General features: G+C 43.3%; 1 protein-coding gene across 1 annotated transcript; it reads right to left on the bottom strand.

Annotated features, from left to right (window-relative positions):
• Positions 1-5,719: 5,719 nt before the first annotated feature.
• Positions 5,720-13,331, bottom strand: calcoco1b (calcium binding and coiled-coil domain 1b). Its single transcript, XM_029693851.1, has 14 exons — positions 13,208-13,331; positions 11,723-11,877; positions 11,318-11,420; positions 10,847-11,064; positions 10,056-10,268; positions 9,685-9,821; positions 9,519-9,588; positions 8,964-9,218; positions 8,347-8,472; positions 7,874-7,969; positions 7,692-7,782; positions 7,380-7,537; positions 7,077-7,156; positions 5,720-6,323 (listed from the first exon to the last, which is right to left on the bottom strand). Exons 2-14 carry the CDS (start codon positions 11,852-11,854, stop codon positions 6,293-6,295), a joined length of 1,710 nt encoding a protein of 569 aa, XP_029549711.1. The 5' UTR covers positions 11,855-11,877; positions 13,208-13,331; the 3' UTR covers positions 5,720-6,292.
• Positions 13,332-26,230: the final 12,899 nt, after the last annotated feature.

The following is a 26,230-nucleotide window of genomic DNA, read 5'->3' as shown; positions in this document are numbered from 1 at the left end:
TCCTTACAGGGCACTCCAGGAACTCGGGATCTTGATCCCCAACACAATTGCAACACCATTGTCCTTCTACACATCATTCTTCAGTATACTCCGTCCGTCTGCACACACTAAAACATTGCCAAATCCTTTAAAATGTTTACACTTGTCAGGTAGTCTATGTGTAGCTGGTGTATAGGAGTCAGGTGCAGGACAGCAGATATGAGTAAATAAACGTATTTTACTCAACATATAATAAATGCAATACAACAACAGAGCCCACAATAATGGACCTACCTACATAGAAACAATCACTCACAAACAAACATGGGGGAACAGAGGGTTAAATAATGAACAGGTAATTGGGGGATTGAAACTAGGTGTGTAAGACAAAGACAAAACAAATGGAAAATGAAAAGTGGATCAGCAATGGCTAGAAGGCCGGTGACGTCAACCGCCGAACGCCGCCCGAACAAGGAGAGGGACCGACTTCGGCGGAAGTCGTGACAACACTACAATGGTTTGGGAGTGAAAGCTCTTACTGTGAATCTTACAGAACCAACATAACCGACAGACGTTCCTCCTTTTCACCAGGCACCAACCACTCCTGGAATTCTCTTCAGGTATTCAATGTTAACATCCATCGTTACCCCTGTGATGACTCCTTTAATGGGCGCTCCACTCTGAAGTTTAAAGCATGATACTTCTGTTGTATGGATTCTTTTGAGGCCCACTGCAGTCTTCCTCTGTTCTTCAGAAGCACAATTAATCAGAATAAGACCACTTCTGGTCACTTTGATAGATTCCACCAGTGCATGCTTCACCATCTTCGACACCGCAAACAGGTCTCCAAGATATGCATCCTAAATCAACAAAAGCATCCCAACAACAAACAAATCCTTATCCGACATACACGAAGACGTACCTTTCACTCCAATTTTAGATAATTTCCTCTTTAACACTACTGTTCATCCTCAGCAGCTTCGCTCAACATCCTGCTCGATTCAACCCTGGCATCCACTTCCCCCATCTTGACCACCTTTCACAACTACCGCGCACTCGCATCAATCCAATCTCAACCTTAACGGTTTGTGCACTTTCTGTCTCATGAGGTAGCTTGAAGCAGGCTTGAAGTTGTGTTCTCGTAACAATTTGATCTGTTTGCCCTATTTCTTGATATGTTTGACTTTTACAGTTATTAATTAAATTAATTTCAATGTTTGAACAGTTTATTAAACATTTCAGTTTACCAGTAGGTAGGTCTATTACTTTAGGCCTTGTGCTGGAAATGCCCAAAGGCTGCCCAAATGCTCTGTCTAAACGCTAATACTGTACACCTCACACTCTATACAGTTATGGAAACATTTGGAACTTAACTTTCATATAAGCAAAAATAAAAAGTCAAATACAAAAGATACACTTACTGTACGAAGTTTAAGAAAGTTGCACCTGGCTGTATTTTCAGAAACACATGCGATCCAGCCAGAAATGTGGAATGGAATGGTCCAATGCGCAAGGTGAGAGGATGTGTCATAGCCCAGGTAGTGTGTGAAAACAGCTAGGTGCAACTTTGCTAAACTGCGCACAGTATGTGTATATTTTCTATTTGAAAGATTATTTCTCGCTTTTATGAAAGTTAAGTTCCAAAGGTTTCCAAAACCATATTGTTTTAATATTTTTTGTAAACATTAAAACAGAGTGTCTGGATTGTAGTTCATTGATCCAGCTGTAGTCCATACCTTCAGTTGAGAACTCAAGGGGTGGGTATATGCCTTTGGGTTCTCGAGAGCTAGTAAGTAGCCTAGCTAGCATCTAAGTTACATTGTGAAATAGCCTACCTATAGCCTACCTTTGTTTTACTGCAAAGTTAACTCTATGATATTGAAAAAAAACTTTTAAATGAACCTACTAGAAAACCTTCGATAGCCCATAGCTAATCTTGCTCAGACACTTCCACCCATGTGTAATCAGTCAAACAGGGACAATGAGGAATTACATGACTTTCAAATAAATATTCTTCAAGTAACTATGGATTCAGACAGACTCAGATTCATAGAAAGTAATGTGCATTTGCAGATTGCTGCTGCAATGGAGTCAACTAAATGATGTTGACAGGAAGTGCAGTTGTTGCTCTCTTTTTCTTTCTCTCTCTTGACCCCTAGATTAAGACCTTTACCTATTTTAGTTTGTAATGTCACCTAATGTCTCCATCACCATATCTGCAGTAACAGTCCTAGGCCTATATAACATAACCAACCCTGTGTCATGCCTGTGAAATGGCTAGTTAGTTAGCGGTTAGTTAGCGGTGGTGCGCGCTAATAGCGTTTCAATCAGTGACGTCACTCGCTCTGAGACTTGAAGTAGGGTTTCCCCTTGCGTTGCAAGGGCCGCGGCTTTTGTGGCGCGATGGGTGACGATGGGTAACGATGGGTAACGATTCATTGGACTCACCTGGACTCCATCACCGATTTATTGCCTCCCCTATATCTGTCTATTCCACAGTTTCATCCCTGTGTCAGCATTAATGTAGTTTGTTTCCCCTGTTCAGGCGCTATCCTTGTTTTATCCCTGTGTCAGCATTAATGTAGTTTTGTTTCCCCTGTCCAGACGCTATCCTTGTTTCATCCCTGTGTCAACATTAATGTAGTTTTGTTTCCCCTGTCCAGACGCTATCCTTGTTTCATCCCTGTGTCAGCATTAATGTAGTTTTGTTTCCCCTGTCCAGACGCTATCCTTGTTTCATCCCTGTGTCAGCATTAATGTAGTTTTCTTTCCCCTGTCCAGACGCTATCCTTGTTTCATCCCTGTGTCAGCATTAATGTAGTTTTGTTTCCCCTGTCCAGACGCTATCCTTGTTTCATCCCTGTGTCAACATTAATGTAGTTTTGTTTCCCCTGTTCAGGCGCTATCCTTGTTTCATCCCTGTGTCAACATTAATGTAGTTTTGTTTCCCCTGTCCAGACGCTATCCTTGTTTCATCCCTGTGTCAGCATTAATGTAGTTTTGTTTCCCCTGTCCAGACGCTATCCTTGTTCATCCCTGTGTCAGCATTAATGTAGTTTTGTTTCCCCTGTCCAGACGCTATCCTTGTTTCATCCCTGTGTCAACATTAATGTAGTTTTGTTTCCCCTGTTCAGGCGCTATCCTTGTTTCATCCCTGTGTCAACATTAATGTAGTTTTGTTTCCCCTGTCCAGACGCTATCCTTGTTTCATCCCTGTGTCAGCATTAATGTAGTTTTGTTTCCCCTGTCCAGACGCTATCCTTGTTTCATCCCTGTGTCAGCATTAATGTAGTTTTGTTTCCCCTGTCCAGACGCTATCCTTGTTTCATCCCTGTGTCAGCATTAATGTAGTTTTGTTTCCCCTGTTCAGGCGCTATCCTTGTTTCATCCCTGTGTCAACATTAATGTAGTTTTGTTTCCCCTGTCCAGACGCTATCCTTGTTTCATCCCTGTGTCAGCATTAATGTAGTTTTGTTTCCCCTGTCCAGACGCTATCCTTGTTTCATCCCTGTGTCAGCATTACTGTAGTTTTGTTTCCCCTGTCAGACGCTATCCTTGTTTCATCCCTGTGTCAGCATTAATGTAGTTTTGTTTCCCCTGTCCAGACGCTATCCTTGTTTCATCCCTGTGTCAGCATTAATGTAGTTTTGTTTCCCCTGTCCAGACGCTATCCTTGTTTCATCCCTGTGTCAGCATTAATGTAGTTTTGTTTCCCTGTCCAGACGCTATCCTTGTTTCATCCCTGTGTCAGCATTAATGTAGTTTTGTTTCCCCTGTCCAGACGCTATCCTTGTTTCATCCCTGTGTCAGCATTAATGTAGTTTTGTTTCCCCTGTCCAGACGCTATCCTTGTTTCATCCCTGTGTCAACATTAATGTAGTTTGTTTCCCCTGTCCAGACGCTATCCTTGTTTCATCCCTGTGTCAGCATTAATGTAGTTTTGTTTCCCCTGTCCAGACGCTATCCTTGTTTCATCCCTGTGTCAGCATTAATGTAGTTTTGTTTCCCCTGTCCAGACGCTATCCTTGTTTCATCCCTGTGTCAACATTAATGTAGTTTTGTTTCCCCTGTCCAGACGCTATCCTTGTTTCATCCCTGTGTCAACATTAATGTAGTTTTGTTTCCCCTGTCCAGACGCTATCCTTGTTTCATCCCTGTGTCAGCATTAATGTAGTTTTGTTTCCCCTGTCCAGACGCTATCCTTGTTTCATCCCTGTGTCAGCATTAATGTAGTTTTGTTTCCCCTGTCCAGACGCTATCCTTGTTTCATCCCTGTGTCAGCATTAATGTAGTTTTGTTTCCCCTGTCCAGACGCTATCCTCGTTTCGTTTTATGTTGGTTATTTATTAAATATTCACTCCCTGTATTTTCTTCTTGTCTCCCAGCGTCTGTCCTCACACCCTGGGCCTTACCACAGTATGACCTTAATCATCTAGCCTAATAACTATTGGCAGTGCATCCATGCTTCATTTTGCTTTCTAGTGTACAGGAACTGAATACCTGCTGATTTGGTTAGATTGGGGGATAGGCACTACTGTGTTTTTGCGAAGATGCTCACTCTACTCTTGAAAGTTGGCACAATCTTTGCATGCATTACACGAGCGCACGCACACTTCTCCCTTCAATGATGGATGTGTTTTGTCAGCATGTTCATTTTTTGTAATAGGGAGAGAGAATAATGCAGTAAATTGGGATAGTACTGCTAATTAAATTATTTCTATAATGATCTTTCATTAAACAGAGATCGATAAAGCGGTGCAAGGATTAAAACAGGGTCCATACATTATCCACTGTTTTACAAGGAAGCTTTAAACGACCTCGTATATTCCACTGCGCTGAGGCACGTTTCCATGGGAACGCAGGATGGGGTGGAGGATTTAAGGTAGCTGAGCAGTATATTTTATTCCCCCTTTTTATGCGTTTCTGTCTTTATTTAGATTTGATCTGCCTTTGGCTGCCTGGAGTATGACTGATCTGAGATAAAACTGTGCAGAGAAAGGGGTGTGGAGGGGGGGCTGACCCCATCTTGGGTGCAAATTAATATGACAACAGTATTGTCAGATACATCAGGGTGTAAAGGCATTTTGGAACATACATCATCAAGAGACACTCAGGAAAGCCTTGTAGATTCGTTATAGTAGATAACAGCCAGGGATCTTCATGAGCCCCAGATGGACCTTAAGATAGACAAACATAATATAAACCGAGAGTGAATGAAAAGGAACAGATTAGGAAAGAAGGGATGGACTTGTTGTAGAATGCTGGTGTGATATGCCATGCTATAGTTGAGAGGTGGTGTGATTCTCAAAGAGGTGGTAGCTCTACTGTTTGGGTTTTGGCACAGAGCGACTTAGATTCTCCAGACCATGTTTCAGACTCAGAGAAGGCTGTATTAGACCATTGATTTTATAATTAGCTCTTTTCCTCCATCCCAGATTCAGGTGGCGGAGGGGGGGGGGGCAACATGGGGGCTATGTAGAAGAGGTGGGTTTCAGAATGCAGATGTTTAAGTGTCAAAGGAGGTTGAGGAGAGATGAATACTGCAAAAAGTAGGTTACTGGTTGAGAGTATTGGAGAATAGTAATAGACGAAGAGTAGAAATTGTCAGAGGACCAGAGGCAGAGGAGCAGACAGTTAGCCACCTACCTGATCTTCCACTCCATCCAGCCATTCTGTGATAATGTGTATGAACGGTTTGTCTTAACGGTACCTCATAAAAATCACAGGAGACAAGCATCAATCAATAAACAGGTAGTGTTTTATTACAGAAACTACTCCACATAGTGTGAAGCACTCAGAAAGTAAACTTCGCAGTCAAATGGATAAATCATTAAATAAAAGAAAACTAGATAACCAATAGACACAACTTGTTCATTCTATAACTCCTGTGAACACTTTTACAAATCCACAAACATTTTTAAAGCCTACTCCCAAATCGGGCTAGTTATAGCACCTAGATAAAATGCATACCTAGATAAAAATAGTAACATTTTCAAATAGACACATTTTTCAATAAGAAACCTCTCATTTCAAATGTAGGTCTACAGCTAGCATCTGCTAAGTTGCATGGCCTAATAAACCACTGTTCCATTTCTATGCAAACATCCGTTGACACTCTGCTCATGTGAACATGACACAATAGTCACCTTTCACGCAAAACATCTTTTAATTTCCAACATTGAATCTTAACCAAACCACTAATATAATGTAAAAAAAAAGCTAAGAGAAAAACTGCATGGCTGACTGTAGCCAACCATAATGTAGGGCCTACATTGTAAACTATCAAGCAACTTGTCCTCTGTCTTCATTGCTGTTACCACAAGGGGGAGCAGTCAGAAAGCTCACTATAAAAGAGGAAGATAAAGAGAAGAGAGAGAAATAGTTAGATGGATGATGCTCTGTGGATGGATGGATGCTTGAAAGAGAGAGGGAAAGGGCATAATAGTTATAATGGTTAGAGAGAGAGAGAGAGAGAGAGAGAGAGAGAGAGAGAGAGAAAATGAGTGATGATGTGGTGAATACTGAACACTGTGTGACTAGTGATAGATCATCCCCACACTGCTTCTAGGCAGCACTGGTCTTTATTTCCCCCTCTCGCCATCCCTTCCTGTGTGGCTCTACTCCCACTGGTCTTTATTTCCCCCTCTCGCCATCCCTTCCTGTGTGGCTCTACTCCCACTGGTCTTTATTTCCCCCTCTCGCCATCCCTTCCTGTGTGGCTCTACTCCCACTGGTCTTTATTTCCCCCTCTCGCCATCCCTTCCTGTGTGGCTCTACTCCCACTGGTCTTTATTTCCCCCTCTCGCCATCCCTTCCTGTGTGGCTCTACTCACACTGGTCTACTCCAGCTGATGCATTACCTCTATAACACTCACATTAGTTTTGGGGGGGAAAATCATTATCATTTTACAGATGCTCTTATTCCCGCTGTTCTTTAATTCATTGGCACTGCTGCAGTGCTTTAAATAATATAACACAAGAAAAGGAAAGGGACAGGGTAGTTTTAACAGCAGTCAGCACTGTGTATGTACAGTCAGCATAGAAATTGGTTAGGTTGGAAATGGTGGAGTGTTTGGGCCGAAGGCCAGAAGGGTCACCTTAGGATGGGGTTGGTGAGGTCTGGCAGAATCAGTGGTTTGTCTTCATCCTTACTGGTCTTGTTCTGCTCTTCCTCATCCTTAGTCCAGATTGATAGAACACACAGACATACACAAATATACACACAAACACACACACAATAAAACAATTTCAGGGATATTGACATGGTGATTTTAACTGATTTGATGTCAGTATGTTTTGTTGATATTAAAATGTTTGGTCTGTGTTCGGATGTGCTATAGTCTTATATTTAGCTGTTTCCATTACGTATTCTCTGTGTTGGCTGTGATACGGTGGCCTACCGTCTCAGTCTGGAGACACTTCACACTACGGTGAGAGGAGCGTTCCAGGGCGTCACTCCAGTAGGGTAGTCTGGGTGTCCGGTAGGGTAGTGGAGATGCAGGCATCTCATCCTCAGAAGAGGGTTTCTCATCCTGAGATGGGGTGTCAGCGCCACGAGCTGCAAAGGAAGACATGGTGTCTTTTAAATATGATGTCATGAGCATCCAAGAATGGGACGATGTCTGTACTATACTGTATATGACTGGAATGGGCACTGTGATTGCCTGGCATTGGGTCTATACATTAGCCTCTATGGTGTTAGTATCACTCACTGGTTGAGTAGTAGAGAGCCACTTCATTCCACTTATTGTCTGTAGCCACCTCCAGTCTCTGCTCCAACTGATGCATGTAGTCCAGCAGGTCCTGTGTGCATTTGAATGTGTACACAGCAAACATTACAGGGCAAGACAAGCACAGATATGGAAACATTAACAGCAAATAGCCTGATCCTTGCCTGTCTCTCCATCTTCTGCTGCTCTCTCTCCTTCTGGTTCATTCTCATTCTGGCCTTCAGTTCCTGCACCTCCCTGCGGGCATCGCTTAGCAGCACCTGCAGGGGGCACTGGTGTGTTAAGAGATGGCCGGTGGGGTAAGTGTGACTTACAGCATTGTGTGACTCACTGTGGGGAGCAGTGTGTGATGAATGGGTGTTGATGCCAGGCTGCTGGCATATCTATTTGTGTCTGTTTGCGTTTGTGTGTACTGTGAAAGTAGCCAAGGATATTTTTTTTATTGGGGTTCAGCAAACAGTTTCCCGAAATCCGATCTGATCTGAATGTCCGATGAGGGCACAGATTAGTGACACGATGGTGATGGCAGTTATATTTAGACATGTATGTTTTCGTGTACCAATAGTTGTATATGGTCTATGTGTTTGTGTATGCTGAAATATAGCCTACCTATTGCAGTACATCTGACTATATTTACCCTGTTGCAATCCTTCTCTTTTCCAAGCTCCACTTCTAGTTTCTGCCTCTCCATCCTCTCCTCTTGGAGCCACTGCTCCTTCCGCTGCACCTCACGGTTTAACTTCTGCACCCTCTCTTTATCAAGCTACAGCAAGGAAAGACAGATTCATAGATAAAAAATAGGATACACATACACAAGATTCATAAATACAGAAATGATTGGCAGTATGCTAACTGAAATAGGTGGTTGTCTCATCCGCATAGGCTAAGCTCTATTGCCTCATATGCTCAGGATCTGTGAAACAGAGACGAGTTGGAGCCTTATTACGCCATAATCCTCAATGGAGTAGGAAACTTTTGCTTGCTCCAGAAATAGGGCTCAGAAAGGGGCTGTTTGAATTAATCTTAGTGCTATGCATTAACCTTGAGTGAAAAAAGCAGGTGCCAGTCAATCTGGACTGGGCTAATAGGAATCAGCAAATTACTCAGCTTTTGATCTTGCATTATCCCTCTGTTCTGCTGCACCAATTCTGTATTACCGGGTTACCCCCACCTCTGCTTTGTGCTGTATATGTTTGTATTGGAGGTTGTGCTGTGAATTGTAGTGCTTCCCTATCCAGTAACCACTGCATTAACCTCTGCTGCTTGTTTGAAGGCCTCTCTCTCCTGGGCCCAGTGGGCACGTCCCTCCCTCAGGGCCAGGTCGGCCTCAGACTGCTGCAGGGTGAGCTGGGCGGCCTGCAGCCTGGCTTGGTGCAGTTCAGCGTGGCTGTGGCCTTGCTGAGCCCCCATCTCACTCAGCTCCTGCCTCAGACCTTCTGCCCCGCGTTCGCTGGCCTCTAAACGCTTTTGCATCGCCCTCAGCTCAGTCAGCACAGCCCCGTTCTCCACCTGGGGGATAAGGGGAGATGTTAGTATGTTTTTTATGTGGATTTCTATAAACTTGTGTTAAGTTAAATGCCTAATCATCTTCTTCCCATTGTTGAGGTCACTGGGTACTAGGAGCTGACACCCAATGTTCAGTTCACTGGGTACTAGGAGCTGACACCTGTTGTTAGATCTGGCCTGGCTCCAGAGATCTGCTGTCCTGGCACACTTCCACAAGTACCAACGTCAGGACTGAGTAGGCTATGTAGGGATTTCAACTAGCTGTATTACTGCACGAGAGGGAAACTATACACTATTGTTTACCTGCAGATTATTTCTCTCCTCTTCTTCATCCCTCAATTGAGTGGACATCTTTTTCACTCTCTCCTTCATCCTGTGGGTCAAAACAAAACAAAGCGGTTGACTCGCAAAGCGAGAGAAAATAAAAAAGACAGAGTCAAAGTATTCTCTTTCACAAACACTTAGATACCTTTCAAGTTCAGCTTCTGTCTCCTTCCCTCTCTGAATTAGAACCATGATGTCATCTTCCAGCTCTCTGATTCGCTGCAAGCGTTCAGCTTTCTCATCCAATAGAGTAGACAAGGTTTCTTGAGAGGACTGCATATCCTTCCAGTGTTGGGGGGAGAGAAGAATAGCGATGAAAGGGTTTATGGCTATATAAACAAGATATATTTAAGCTTATAAGCAGTTGTAGACAATCCAGATCCATTTATTTACAGCATGTAGAATAGGCACACCTGGAGTATAAGGAAATATTTTACTCTAAGCTCTGTGTCTACTGTACCAGTTACTGCCTGCTGATCTATCATCCAATTACCCAGTGTACATATACTGTTATACCTTTTGTTTCCCCTCCACTTTCTCCATCCTGTCGCAGCTCCGTCTCAGGTTGTCCCTCAACTCAGAGATCTCCTCATTCATCCCCTCCCTCTCTCGCTCCCACTCTTCCTTCGCCCTTTTGCTCCTTTCTTCCTCTCTCTCCTTCTCCCTCTCTGCCTCCTCCCGGGCCTGTTTTGAATCAGCCTGTTCTCTAAGGCATTCATCCAGACGAGTCTGATTGTAACAGAGAAAGAGAGAGTAAGAGAAAGAGAGAGAGAGAGAGAGAGAGAGAGCGAGAGAGAGAGAAAGGGAGAAGACCAAGGGGTCCATGAAAGAAGGCTTGAGAGCAGTGCAACAATTTTCATTTTTTTCTTTTTTTAAAAAGGGACCGTGAGCTCCAATCTCCTCACATGTTGGATTATTTTCAGACAGGTTGAAATGTATGTATGTTTGAAATGTAGAAGTGGGACACAGAATTTATAGGTGAGAACAGGTGGAACGTGGTAGTTGAAGTGGGATTCGAACCCATGCCAACATCGGCTTTGTGCTTGATAGATTTCAGCACTACTGCTGCGCCACGCTCCCGCGTGCAACTACTATTTTCAAAGGGAAATGATCAAAACATGAATTGTTAAACCCTCAACTTGTATGGAGTAACCTCAAGGAACCAAACTATTAACATAGACTGCCCTCATGTGTGCATTAATTGTACCCACAAACTGTACTCATGTTGGACAAATTACAACATGAGTATGACACATTTATAAAGAAGTTAAGTGAAACTGAGCTATTGTCCATCCATACATCCCCACCTGCAGGAGTTGAGCTCTGGGCACCACCAGGAGCAAGTCGTCCCCGTCCCCCTCTCCGCCCTCCTCATCCTCGTCCCGCTCCTCTGTCAATGTCTCCAGCTCATCCAGAGGCCTGGAAATGCAGAAGGTGAACTGGCGACTGCGGGCACACACCTCGCCTCTCTGATCCACATAGACAAACTGGTACTCCACCGCACTGGGGCGGGGCAGGTAAGAGGCTGTGGAGAGGGAGGAGATATGGAGTGGGGGTATTGATTTTTCTTTCTTCACTTGTTTGGTTTATCATATTTTCTTCCCCAAAAACGGATCAAATGTGTTGAGTATAATATTTACCAATTTTAAGTCAATTGTATGCTACATCAAGGGGTTTGACTAGTTGACAAAAAATGTTATGCTAATTTACTGGGAAACCCAGCCTTAAAAGGTACTTCTCATTCCTGTTCTAATCTGACATGATGGATGCATTCTTACCTTGGAAATGTACACAGCAGTTGGCATTATTTCCTTCTGTGTACCCCTCAGGAGTGAGTGCCCATGCAAAAGTGGTGTACTCTTTCACTGATGACCAGCCAGCCTGAGTGAGACATTAGCAGTTCTCCATATTGTTCATATCAATAATAAGCTACCCTTGTGATTTTTTGGAAGTGTTCTTTTGTTTTAAACATCAAAACAGTACAATGCACAAACGCTTAGTGATTAATTAAAAATGTGGAACGTAATCTTTCCAATAGCCTACTAATGCTGTTAAAATACCTTTATACTGATCACTCTGGCTATTTTTCTAAAAATGTAAAACAGGAAAATCTGGTGATCCCTATAAGAGGAGTGAAATGTACTATTTGCAGGAAGAAAGGTAGGTTGTGAATGTCACTACACCTTGAAGAGGCCTATCCAGTCCTTGTTGGTCCAGTGATAATGAGAGGTAAGGCTGTAGTGGCACTCCACTCTACTTTGGGGGAAATACATCTGTCCCACATTCCGAAATTCCACCTTGGACTGCTTTTCCATGGCAATTCGGAGCTCTGTAGGGACTAAAACATGACGTGGAAATGTGAAATGTGTTCCAGTCCAGTGGAGAACAGCTGATGAAAAATGATAGCTGTACAAGTTTAGGAATGTGATGTGATCACTGTAACAGACACGCATATGTCCCAATGTTCATAACAAATAACACCACGAGTATGCTTGAGATTAAGGCCATAAAACAAGCTATGGATGAAGGAAAAACAGTGGGATCTGCTTTAAAGGGTATTTGGTTTACACTATTCCATAGTTTTGTATTCTTTAAAAGTAACATGCTTGTAGTAAGCCTAAATTACAATATTACTTGAAAGCTACTATCCAGGTTGGAAATATTTGGATGTAGGCATACCTTAGCCTTTAGCCTACTTACCTACATATTGACCCTTTCATTGCACTGGTTAAAAGCCTTCAATCCAGTTTATGGTTTTAAAGCTGATCTTAAATACAATAAAAAGTAGAGGTGGTAGATGTACATCAGCTGGTGTGTTTTATCTCCAATTGGAGGCCTACAGGCAGTGGCGTCATATTTTGCAATGTCATGGATTGAGGTCAAGGGCCTAAAGCTATTCTTGGTAACATTCTGATGAATGGCAAAACCTCTTCGAGTGTAGTTGATGGACAGGAGCAAATATTAGATTTCATAGTGTTGTGAAATGAGCGTTCAATGTCCATGCCAGAATCGTTTCTGAAAATACCAAAACAAGCAGGATTCCAGAGAGCGTGAGAGAACTGAGCCAGCAGCCAAGCAACGATGATAGTGAAGTATGGAATATGGGCCTACAGGATTTTTGTTGTTGTCATGATGTTGCTGTTATCACCCAAAGATTATTCAACCTTGTTATCGTACATTATTGTTTTGTCTACACATCTTAACCTGTCACTGTAATTACTAGGTAATTGACATGTTTGCTTCATTTAAAAGTAGATTACACCTCAGACAGCCTAAGGGATTAATAAACAAACTTTTACAAAAATAATTCATCTAAAAGATAAAGTTATAACGTATTATGACATGGCACAGGCTATAATAGCCTAGATTCATTGATAAATGCTCCAATTTGGGCTGAACTGTCCCCTTAAAATTAACATAACCTCATACATTTCAAAAGATTATCATTTAGTTAATATTATGCTTGTGTTACCAATAGGCCTAACTAGATTGAATAAATGTTGCCATGGTAGCTTGAAATTAACGCCTAGTAAACCAATTTGATTTGGAGCCTAAATGATTAAGCATTTGTCAAGTCAGCAAGTCATACTTTTGTTATCATGGAAGAAATGAACAACATTGATAAATTAATGCACATACATTGTCATGGAGTTTTTTTAAAAGCTTACCTAATGTGGCTACGCAATTTTCCCGCAATGTCTTCAGTGCTGCCTATTTGTCAGAGAGATGTGATTGAAATAAAGTGATGCTTGCTCGCCTGTCAACTAATAGCAGGCTGCCTGCTAACACAACACAAACACACACCCGGGGACAGCATGACAACAGTTGGCTCCATTATGGTAAATGCAGTTCTTGAGAGGACATCACATCCTGAAAGGAATATGTAACTTTTGGTCTTGGACTACAACTGCCATGTGGCGCGCATGGTAGTAAAAAGATAGCGCTGTCACGTTGAGATATAAAAGAACTGTCACTCACTGCGGCTTTTGAGATTGATTGGTTTACTGACTTGTTGTAAATGAAAGCGCAGTTGGAAGAATGCGTTTCTGAGTAGTGTTTTAAATCTGTTCTCTTTAGGCTACTGTGAAAACAGGCTGTATTTCATATGAAACCTACCGAACTCACAGACGGATATTTGGAACATTTGCGTAATTTGCGCAAATTAGATTTTTCCCTGTTGTCAGTAGCTTCCATAGACAGGTAATTCCTACGATGCAGTGCCTTTTGGATCTCACAACTTTTGCTATCTGTTAAAAAAAATGTATTATATCAGAAAAGGGACATATTTGACTCTCTGAAAAACATATTGATCAACATCAGGCACAAGCTCAGGCACAGAACATTTTTGGGCGCATTTTCCAACCTGAGCATAATCCTAACAGGGTGGAAATTTGGAGCCTACATTAGCCATAGCTCTGTGAGTATGAGTGACGAAGAATGAGCTAGGGACATACAGGTTAACAACAATGTTAACCTGTATGTAATAACATTAAAAAAAATACAATAATCACAAAAAAAAACGTTGTTGAGAGAGAATTTAACTCGGACTATAAAATAATGAAGAGATTGTAAATATTTGATTATTTTATGACTTTTGTTTCTTGTGGAAGTTGATGAATAACACCCGGTGACATGGCAAAAACGCCTTCATCCACTGAAAAAAGTTTCAAAATGCATCAAATTCCCTTTCAAGATCCATATTATGTGGCAAATCCCAATGTTTGTCAGAATGTTTGTAAAGTAAACTGTTCTGGTAGTAACGGCTTGCGAGCGTCGGAAAGGTAGACTTGTGAACGCAAAGTAATACAGTGCATTTGGAAAGTATTCAGGCCCCTTGACCTTTTCCACATTTTGTTACGTTACAGCGTATTCTAGAATGGATTAGATACATTTTTATTCCTCATGAATCTACACACAATACCCCATAATGACAAAGCAAAAACTGTTTTTTTGACATTTTTGCTAATTTATTAAAAATAAAAAACAGAACCTTAATTACATAAGTATTCAAACCCTTTGCTATGAGACTCGAAATTGAACTCTGGTGCATCCTGTTTCCATTGATCATCCTTGAGATGTTTCTACAACTTGATTGGAGTCCACCTGTGGTCAATTCAATTGATTGAACATGATTTGGAAAGGCACACATGTCTATATAACGTCCCACAGTTGACAGTGCATGTCAAAGCAAAAACCAAGCCATGAGGTTGAAGGAATTGTTTGTAGAGCCCCCCGAGACAGTATTGTGTCGAGGCACAGATCTGGGGGAGGGTACCAAAAAAAGTATGCAGCGTTGAAGGTCCCCAAGAACACAGTGGCTTCCATCATTCTTAATGGAAGAAGTTTGGAACCACCTAGACTCTTCCTAGAGCTGGCCGCCCGGCCAGACTGAGCAATCTGGGGAGAAGGGCCTTGGTCAGGGAGGTGACCAAGAACCCAATGGTCACTCTGAATGAGCACCAGAGTTCCTCTGTGGAGATGGGAGAACCTTACAGAAAGACAACCATCTCTGCAGCACTCCACCAATCAGGCCTTTATGGTAGTTTGGCCAGACGAAAGCCACTCCTCAGTAAAAGGCACATGACAGCCCACTTGGAGTTTGTCAAAAGGCACCTAAAGGACTCTCAGACCATGAGAAACAAGATTCTCTGGTCTGATGAAACCACTTTGGCCTGAATGCCAAGTGGCACGTCTGGAGGGAACCTGGCACCATCTCTACGGTGAAGCATGGTGGTGGCAGCATCATGTTGTGGGGATATTTTTCAGTGGCAGGGACTGGGAGTCAGGAGCAATAGAATGATGAACAGAGCAAAGAGAGATCCTTGATGAAAACCTGCTCCAGAGCGCTCAGGACCTCAGACTGGGGCGAAGGTTCACCTTCAAACAGGACAAATATCCTAAGAACACATCCAAGACAACGCAGGAGTGGCTTCCGGACAAGTCTCTGAATGTCCTTGAGTGGCCCTGCCAGAGCCCGGACTTGAACTCGATCAAACATCTCGGGAGAGACCTGAAAATAGCTGTGCAGCGACGCTCCCCATCCAACCTGACAGAGCTTGAGAGGATCTGCAGATAAGAAAGGGAGAAACTCCCCAAATACAGGTGTGCCAAGCTTGTAGCGTCAAACCCAAGAAGACTCGAGGCAGTACTGAGTAAAGGGTCTGAATACTTATGTAAGGGAAGACCCCCATGAAATGGACAAAAATGAATGGGAACATATTGGCAATGTACGAAACATACACACGATGTCCAATACCACTCATTTGGACGCCGTTTCATCCAAAGCATATTGCAAATGCCATATGGCAAATGCCAAGTGTCACACTGTAAAAATCCAATAGATGGCGAGCGCGCTCCACCGTAACTTTTTCATATTGCAAATGTAACACAAGTCAAGTCCCAAGAGTAAAACTTTTAAAAAATGTTTTTTTTTCGAAAACGTATCACCCCCTTAAAAAAGTGCTTTCTGGATCGTTTTTCGAAATTCTTTTGATTGTTTTGTCAATTACACATGTATAAGAACTGTATGAACATACTTTTGTCATATTTTATTGACATCATTTTTTTTGCGATGTACATAAGGCATATGTTTTGTCCATTTTCAATATGATTTCATAGGTCGTCAAAAGTCAAAGTAAAAAATGTCACTTTTTTTTCTTCTTTTTTGCCAAATGCCATAAGAAATGTCCAAATGAAATGTCCAATTATTCTTTTGTCAATTATACATGTATGAAAGTATTGAATGTGCCAAATCACAGCAAATATCCAATAGATGACGAGCACGCTCCACCGTGAATTTTCTTATTGCAAATGTAACACAAGTCAAGACCCAAGAGTAAAATTTTGAAAAAAAGAAAGTTTTTTCAAAAACATATCACCCCCTTAAAAAAGTGCTTTCTGGACCGTTTTTCGAAATTCTTTCGATTTTTTTTGTCAATTACACATGTATAAGAACTGTATGAACATACTTTTGTCATATTTTATTGACATCATTTTTTTTAGCTTGTACATAAGGTATATATTTTGTCCATTTGCAATATGATTTCATAGGAAGTCAAAAGTAACTGTTTTTTCTGTTTTTTGCCAAATGCCATAAGAAATGTCCAACTGCAACATGAAAGTATTGAATGTGCCAAATCAGGATGTTTGTCCATTTGCCATGTACGATCATAGGAAGTCGGTTTCCAAACCCAAAAGTCAGTGAACCATGTCCAAATGGCATTTATACTGCCCAAATGATATATAGCCCTATGTTAAGCCATAAATCAACCGTGATGGTCTATTTGTCATGTATGATGAGGGAGAAGAGGGACTCTGTTGTTTTTTAATGATTTTTTGAAAAACATCCAAAATGACCATTATCATCACGAATTTGACATGCTCAAAAATACTGCAGAAATGCAAAATTGACTGTCCTGATGAACTAAGGATGGCTGGGCAGTGACTGTGGTTCCTCTCCATTGCTCGTTGTGTTGATTTCATCATGTCCATTTGGTTATGTTTTTTCACTGTTGAATCATATTGCCAATGTACAGTACATTTGCAATATGTTTCAATGGGCATTTACCATCACGAATTTGACATGTTCAAAAATACTGCAGAAATGCAAAATTGACTGGCCAGATGAACTCGGGATGGCCGGGCAGTGACTGTGGTTCCTCTCCATCGCTCGATGGTGACATGAGAGAAGTGGGACTCTGTTGTTTTTTTAACGTTTTCTTTTTAAAACGTCCAAAATGACTACAGGCACCCCCTACTGATTTCAGAATGTCATTTTGGTGATGGTCTATAATTGTTTAACCTCTCTGGGCCGTCCCACCTACTCAACAGCCAGTGTAATCCCGTGGCGCGATTTTCAAATATCTTAGAAATGCTATTACTTCAATTTCTCAAACATATGACTATTTTACACCATTTTAAAGACAAGACTCTCGTTAATCTAACCACACTGTCCGATTTCAAAAAGGCTTTACAATGAAAGCAAAACATTAGATTATGTCAGCAAAGTACCCAGCCAGAAATAATCAGACACCCATTTTTCAAGCTAGCATATAATGTCACATAAACCCAAACCACAGCTAAATGCAGCACTAACCTTTGATGATCTTCATCAGATGACAATCCTAGGACATTATGTTATACAATACATGCATGTTTTGTTCAATCAAGTTCATATTTATATCAAAAACCAGCTTTTTACATTAGCATGTGACTAGCATGTGACTAGCATTCCCACCGAACACTTCCGGTGAATTTACTAAATTACTCACGATAAACGTTCACAAAAAACATAACAATTATTTTAAGAATTATAGATACAGAACTCCTTTATGCACTCGCTATGTCCGATTTTAAAATAGCTTTTCGGTGAAAGCACATTTTGCAATATTCTAAGTAGATAGCCCGGCCATCACGGCTAGCTATTTTGACACCCACCAAGTGTGGTACTCACCAAACTCCAATTTACTATTAGAAAAGTTTGATTACCTTTGCTGTTCTTCGTCAGAATGCACTCCCAGGACTTCTACTTCAATAACAAATGTTGGTTTGGTTCAAAATAATCCATAGTTATATCCAAATAGCGGCGTTTTGTTCGTGCGTTCAAGACACTATCCGAAGGGTAAACAAGGGTGACGCGCCCGACGCTTTTCGTGACAAAATATTTCAAAATATTCCATTACCGTACTTCGAAGCATGTCAACCGCTGTTTAAAATCAATTTTTATGCTATTTTTCTCGTAAAAAAGCGATAATATTCCGACCGGGAGTCGTTGTTTTCGTTCAAAGAGAGAGAAAGTAAACATGGTGTCGGCTCATGCACGCGCCTCCAGTCTCATTGTCCTCAGATCGACCACTTACAAAATGCGCTAATGTTTTTCAGCCAGGGCCTGCAAAGCCACCATTCATCTTTCTGGCGCCTTCTGAGAGCCTATGGGAGCATTAGAAAATGTCACGTCATGCCAGAGATCCCCTGTTTTGGTTAGAGATGATCAAGAAGGCCATGAAATGGTCAGAGAGAGCGCTTCCTGTTTGGAATCTTCTCAGGTTTTGGCCTGCCAAATGAGTTCTGTTATACTCACAGACACCATTCAAACAGTTTTAGAAACTTTAGGGTGTTTTCTATCCAAATCAAACAATTATATGCATATTCTAGTTACTGGGCAGGAGTAGTAACCAGATTAAATCGGGTACGTTTTTTATCCGGCCGTGCAAATACTGCCCCCTATCCCCAACAGGTTAAACATATTGCAAATGTACAAAAGTCACCCAGCAAGTCAGTGTCCATCAGTCAATTAGATATCATTCTGACACCAAACTGATACCATCTGACACCAAACCCACTTTTTCCAACTCGTTTAGAAGCCAACTATCACATATATCAGAGCAGGCCCATAATTCACAGCGCCTTCAGATTAAACCATAATAAAAATGTAAAACATGTAGTTACTTTCTAGCTGTGGGTCCAGCTCTGACTTTATGTGTAGGCCTAACTGAGGCGACCCCGAATCCCAAGTTTCGGCTCGATAGGTCATTTGGAGCCCGAGCAGCGACCTTAATGATTTACTGACTGATTTACACAGGGTTGAATTGAGTGATTTTCACAATCTGCAGGTTGGTTATATCAAAACACCTTTAGGGGGTTTTTAACAACTTTCGGTTGCTCCAGGAAGCTTAGAATCGACACAGGTAGACCTCACAGTAGCCTGATGGATTGTCATCGAAGACAGGTTCATAAGGCATTCATAACCCACAAAGGCTTCAGGTTGAATTAAGGGGAATAGGCAATATATTCCTATGGGGAGAGAAGTCATTGAAAACTGTTTGATGTAAACACCTTCTTTTCACTGTTAAGGGTTAATGCCACATGGTCAAGGTGATGCTTGCACAGATCGGGAGGACCTCAGGAATGTTCCAGAGGACAAATTGTGCTTCTAACCCTAACGGTTCTCCCACTGTCACCCAAAAGCACCTGAAATTTAGGGCCAGGCTTCATTTTGGGCCTACTTTATGAGCGGTCGCTACGCTCAGACCGAGCGAGCTACGGTCAAGCGGGGCATCTCGTTGAACTCGGCACAGCCTAGAGATTATGGTAATGCCATTGCAAGCTCTGTGTGTCTTTAAGCCCTGCACTGTGTCACTCCATCCTTGCTGTGTGTGTGTGTGTGTGTGTGTGTGTGTGTGTGTGTGTGTGTGTGTGTGTGTGTGTGTGTGTGTGTGTGTGTGTGTGTGTGTGTGTGTGTGTGTGTGTGTGTTTGTGTGTGAGAGAGAGAGCTTTTCTTTGACATCTGTTGGGAGAAATTACTGATTTACAGTTCATGAGGGTTACCTAATCACACATATGAAGTTTTGGAAAGATCTGACCTTTTTAACCCTTCGAAACAGCCACTATGACACCATTTTAAGGCACTTATGGTTGACACAGGAAGCTTAAAGTGAACACATATCCTCCTTGCATTGGGCTCTTATAGAATGTTGAGTTTTAAGTCTTTACATTAAGAACAGACTTATTTACAGAGGGTTGAATGAGTTTGTGTTATTTCAGAAAATCACAGAAATCTCGCAGAGCTCCGAAACACGCCTTAACGGATTCATCTGAACACGCTGCAACTGTATCTGTAACTTTTTGGAGAAAAAAAATCATTTTTCTGAACATCACCAATTGTACATTGCACGATTTCTCTTAAATGACAATAGAAAAATGTCTGGTTCTTTTTTCCTGACACCATAGGCTCATGTACTTTGACGTGAAGTGGTCAAATTAGCGCTCTATTTTCATTTTTGACCTTTAATCCCAGAAAAATGGCCTTAACTCAAAAAGCGTTGAGGCCTCGACTAAATCTTGTTCGGGGCCAACTGCCCATTATGCCAAACCGATGCTCACCAAGTTGTCTTCGAAGTCTTTTCCGTTTAGGAGAAAAGGCCACGTCGTGATTGGTGATGTTTTGTACATTTGCAATATGATTCCATTCGCCCTCTGGTGGTATTTTCTGGGACTGGTAAAAAAATGACCAACATTTGAAAATGTTATAAAACGGAAACCGAATGTCCGAGAGACTTCGTTCGATGACTTCCCGGAAGAACCGACCCCGGTGCACAGCCCGCCGCCGTCCGCGAATTTTACAAACGTTCGTGGACGTCTAGTAAGGGACCTTATATGGACTATGGAATATGGACTTGCAATATGGACTTTCTCATCAATCATACGGCAAATGCCGAATTGTGCCCTTCATATATGTAAATGTGATATTTCCGTTTTTTGTTATTTATACATTTCCAAACATATCTAAAAATCTGTTTTTGTTTTGTCATTATGGGGTATTGTGTGTAGATTGATGAGGAATGAAAATGAAGGTAATCCATTTTAGAATGAACTGTATGTGCATATCTACCTCAATTCCCTCATACCCCTGCATATCGACGCGGTACTTACCCTTAGCCAAATTACCATTACTCATTTTGTATTTATTCTTTGTGGTATTATTGTCACGCCCTGATCTTTTGCACCTGTCCTTGTGCTTGTCTCCACCCCAGGTGTCGCCCATCTTCCCCATTATCCCCTGTGTATTTATACCTGTGTTTTCTGTCTGTCTGTTGCCAGTTCGTCTTGTTTGTTCAAGCCTACCAGCGTTTTGTCTCAACCCCTGTTTTTCCCTAGTCTCTCTTTTTCTCATCCTCCTGGTTTTTGACCTTTGCCTGTCCTGACCCTGTTCCCGCCCGCCTGGCCACTGCCTGTACCTGACCCTGAGCCTGTCCCTGCTCTGGATATTCGACCCCTGCCTGCCTTGACCTGTCGTTTGCCTGCCCCTGTGGTTACAATAAACATTGTTACTTCACACAGTCTTCACTTGGATTCCTGATAGTACGAACTTGCCATGACTGACCCAGCAGACTTGGACCAGCTCCGCAACTCCATCTCCTCCCAAGGAACCTTCATTGGTAGACACCAGGAGATGCTTTGTCGTCTGATGGAAGGGTTCCAGGACGTGGCCGAACTTCACGACCTAGCATTGAACGCTTTGCGGGAGCAATCCCGTGGGTTGCCTACTAAGCAGCCTACCACAACGGTAACCTCCCAGCCCCTCAGTAACCCGGCTGGTAGAAACGCCGTCGTCTGCCTCAGTCTGGAGGTATTCATGGCGGTGAGAAAGGTTTTTGAGGTACAGGTGTCTGGGAGAGAGGCTGCCCGGAAGTTACTCCAGCTTCGGCAGGGCTCCCTCAGTGTGGCAGACTATGCGGTGGAGTTCCTCACGCTGGCAGCGGAGGGTACCTGGAACCCAGAAGCGCTGTTCAACATGTTCCTGCACAGATTATTGGCTGGGGTAAAGGACAAGCTTGCAGCCCGGGAACTACCAACGGATCTCGACTCACTTATCGCCTTAACCATCTGGATCGATGGACGGTTACGGGAAAGTAGGAGGGAGAAGAGGTCTGATTGCTGTCCCAATCGCTCACTCAAGGATTGCACCTTGCATCGGATGAACTCCGGAAGTCCCCTAGAGGAGCCGAGCTTTCCCGAGTTCCTCCAAGAGCCTCTGAAGACTGCCGAGTTGCCTCTTTCCGAGCCGATGCAGCTCGGCAAGGCTAGGCTGCCTCCAGCCGAACACGTACGCAGACTGAACACCCAGAGTTGTCTGTATTGCGGTACTGTCTGTCATTATGTGTCTACCTGTCCCTTCAAGAGACCCAGCTCATTCGTTGGAGTGAGTACTCTGTTGGGTCTTAAAGATAATTGTTCTTCTCCCCTTACTCACCCCCTCTCCATGACTCCCTGCTGTGGGGCGACCAGTCCAAGTCTCTCCGGGTACTCATAGATTCAGGGACCAATGTGAGTGTCATGGACGTTACCCTGGCGTCCGAGCTGGGCATCCCCACTCAACCCCTCTCTATTCCCATTGGTGTTAGAGAGTTGGACAGGCGCTCTATAGGCCGGTGTGACCCACCAGACCACCCCCATCAACCTACAAGTGTCAAGGAACCACAGCGAGATAATCCAATTGCTGCTGGTTGAGTCTCTGCAGGTTCACGTGGTATTGGGATTCTCTTGGCTCCAGCGACACAATCCCTCCATTGACTGGGCTACTGGTGCCATCATGGGCTGGACCCCGTCCTGCCACACTCATTGCCTGAAGTCAGCTCTGCCTGCCCCGGGACATTTTCCTGGGTTCTTGGAAATTGCCCCAGGCCTCTCCGCATAGTACCAGGACCTCCGGGAGGGGTTCAGTTATGCCTGGACCACTTCGCTTCCACAGCACTGACCGGTATCCAAGAAGGTCAAGTCTGAGGTGCTGGCACACCGCCATAGTGCCACAGCTACTACCCCAGAAGCCGAGACCTTTCCCCCCCCGCTCCAAGATCATTAGCCCCTCTGCTTTTCGTCCTCTGTTGCCCCGTACCCGTCATATTTTTCCTACCTTTTCTGTGTCTAGAGTTAAAACCATGTCTGACTGCCCCTTGTCTCCTGTTTCCAGGCTCACCCCTCTCCCTCGTCTCATCGAGGGCCGACCGGCGTACATGGTGAGCCGTCTCCTGAAGGTTTGACCTCGGGGCAGGGGATTCCAGTACCTGGTTGACTGGGAGGGTTATGGCCTGGAGGAGAGGTGCTGGGTTTCCGCTAGAGACATCCTGGACCCAGGACTCATCTCTGAGTTTCAGCGCCGGCACCCCACTCAACCAGGTTTGCGCCCAGGTAGGAAGCCAGGTGTCGTCCCTAGAGAGGGGGGGTACTGTCACCCCCTGATCTGTTTTATCTGTCTTTGTGCTTGTTTCCACCCCCCTCCAGGTGTCACCCATCTTCCCCATTAACCCCTGTGTATTTATACCTGTGTTTTCTGTCTGTCTGTTGCCAGTTCATCTTGTTTGTTCAAGCCTACCAGCGTTTTGTCTCAGTCCCTGTTTTTCCCTAGTCTCTCTTTTTCTCATCTTCCTGGTTTTTGACCTTTGCCTGTCCTGACCCTGTTCCCGCCCGCTTGACCACTGCCTGTACCTGACCCTGAGCCTGCCTGCCATCCTGTACCTTTGCTCCACCTCTGGATTACTGACCTCTGCCTGACTTGACCCTGAGCCTGCCGTCCTGTACCTTGGCCTCTGCTCTGGATATTCGACCCCTGCCTGCCTTGACCTGTCGTTTGCCTGCCCCTGTGGTTACAATAAACATTGTTACTTCACAGTCTGCACTTGGGTCTTACCTTGATTCCTGATAATTATTTTTCTATTATTTCTTACATTTTCTCTCGGAATTGTTGGGAATAGGATTTGTGGCTATGGAAGAGCCGGTGTCCATGAGGGCACGCTTTGACCTATCATAGGCTAGTATAGCTGACTTATCTGGTCATTTTTTGTGGGAATTCTGCTAATTGTATATACCCCAAAACAACCACAGTCATGTGATAAAATGTGCTGTTGTAAACAGTACCAGATGGGTCTACTCCTAAACCAGAATCAATAATACTTTTAGATCAGAATATATAGGCTAGTTAGCTGGCTCACTCCTTCATCCTGCTTTGTAGTACAAAAGAATGCATGAAATGAAATGTATAACATGTATGCATTCACTACTGTAAGTCGCTCTGGATAAGAGCGTCTGCTAAATGACTAAAATGTAATGTAAATGTAGTATACCCCTCAGGCCTCTGACTCCAAGTGTCACGCCCTGACCTTAGAGACGTTTATTTTCCTCTAGTTTGGTTAGGTCAGGGTGTGATGTGGGGTGGGCACTCTAGTTTTTCTATTTCTTTGTTTTGGCTGAGTGTGGTTTCCAATCAGAGGCAGCTGTCCATCGTTGTCTCTGATTGGGAACCATACTTAGGCAGCTCTTTTTCCCTCCTTGAGTTGTGGGATCTCGTTTTTGTTCTTGCATAGTTTGGAGCTGTGCTTTGGGTCATTGTCCTGTTGTAGGAGGAAATTGGCTCCAATTAAGCGCCGTCCACAGGGGATGGCATGGCGTTGTAAATTGGAGTGATAGCCTTCCTTCTTCAAGATCCCTTTTACCCTATACAAATCTCCCACTTTACCACCACCAAAGCACCCCCAGACCATCACATTGCTTCCACCATGCTTGACAGATGGCGTATTTTCATTTTTTCTACGTCTCACGAATGTTCTTTTTTGTGATCCGAACACCTCAAACTTAGATTCGTCTGTCCATAAAACTTTTTTCCAATCTTCCTCTGTCCAGTGTCTGTGTTCTTTTGCCCATCTTAATCTTTTTTTCTTTTTATTGGCCTGTCTGATATGGCTTTTTCTTTGCAACTCTGCCTAGAAGCCAGCATCCCGGAGTCGCCTCTTCACTGTTGACATTGAGACTGGTGTTTTGCGGGTACTATTTAATGAAGCTGCCAGTTGAGGACTTGTGAGGCGTCTGTTTCTCAAACTAGACACTCTACTTGTCCTCTTGCTCAGTTGTGCACCGGGGCCTCCCACTCCTCTTTCTAATCTGGTTATAGCCAGTTTGCGCTATTCTGTGAAGGGAGTAGTACACAGTGTTGTACTAGATCTTCAGTTTCTTGGCAATTTCTCGCATGGAATAGCGTTCATTTCTCAGAACAAGAATAGACAGATGAGTTTCAGAAGAAAGTTATTTGTTTCTGGCCATTTTGAGCCTGTAATCGAACCCACAAATGTTGATGCTCCAGATACTCAACTAGTCTAAAGAATGCCAGTTTTATTGCTTCTTTAATCAGAACAACAGTTTTCAGCTGTGCTAACATAACTGCAAAAGGGTTTTCTAATGATCAATTAGTCTTTTAAAATGATTAACTTGGATTAGCTAACACAACGTGCCATTGGATCACAGGAGTGACGGTTGCTGATAATGGGCCTCTGTACGCCTATGTACTGTAGATATTCAAAAGAAAACGACCGTTTCCAGCTGCAATAGTTATATTCAACATTAACAATGTCTATCTACACTGTATTTCTGATCAATTTGATGTTATTTTAAATGGACAAAAAATGTGTTTTTCTATCAAAAACAAGGACATTTCTAAGTGACCCCAAATTTTGACCTGTAATATATATATATATATATATATATATATATACACTGCTCAAAAAAATAAAGGGAACACTTAAACAACACAATGTAACTCCAAGTCAATCACACTTCTGTGAAATCAAACTGTCCACTTAGGAAGCAACACTGTGTTGCTAACACACATACCTCGTTCAGTCTCCTCAGGACTTTGAATGGCCCCACAAACCGTGGACCCAGCTTTCGGCAGGGCAGGTGAAGGGGCAGGTTTCGGGTCGAGAGCCAGACCCAGTCTCCCGGTGCATATACCGGGGCCTCACTACGGTGGCGGTCGGTGCTCGCCTTCTGTCGCCTGATGGCCCATTGCAGGCATACATGGGCAGCATCCCAGGTTTCCTCCGAGCGCCGAAACCATTCATCCACCGCAGGTGCCTCGATCTGGCTCTGATGCCACGGTGCCAGAACCGGCTGATAACCTAGTACACACTGAAACGGGGACAGGTTAGTGGAGGAGTGGCGGAGGGAGTTTTGGGCCATCTCTGCCCAGGGGATGAAAGCCGACCACTCCCCCGGCCGGTCCTGGCAATAAGACCGCAGAAACCTACCCACATCCTGGTTAACTCTCTCCACCTGCCCATTACCTTCGGGGTGAAACCCTGAGGTCAGGATGACCGAGACCCTCAGACATTCCATGAACGCCCTCCAGACACTTGATGTGAACT

The sequence above is a fragment of the Salmo trutta genome, chromosome 16 (assembly GCF_901001165.1).
Source record: "Salmo trutta chromosome 16, fSalTru1.1, whole genome shotgun sequence".
NCBI classification, from domain to species: Eukaryota; Metazoa; Chordata; class Actinopteri; order Salmoniformes; family Salmonidae; genus Salmo; species Salmo trutta.
The sequence above is the reverse complement of the archived record's forward strand: the minus strand, read 5'-3'. Positions and strand labels throughout refer to the sequence as shown.

Bases quoted from the DNA above. Each gene is read 5' to 3' on its own strand.
- calcoco1b (XM_029693851.1), bottom strand. From the start codon at position 11,854: ATGGAAAAGCAGTCCAAGGTGGAATTTCGGAATGTGGGACAGATGTAT. The intron at 9,219-9,518 runs GTAAACAATAGT...CTTATCCCCCAG, and splicing joins AGGAGAGAAATAATCTGCAG to GTGGAGAACGGGGCTGTGCT. The intron at 8,473-8,963 runs GTTAATGCAGTG...TCCTTGCTGTAG, and splicing joins CCTTCAAACAAGCAGCAGAG to CTTGATAAAGAGAGGGTGCA.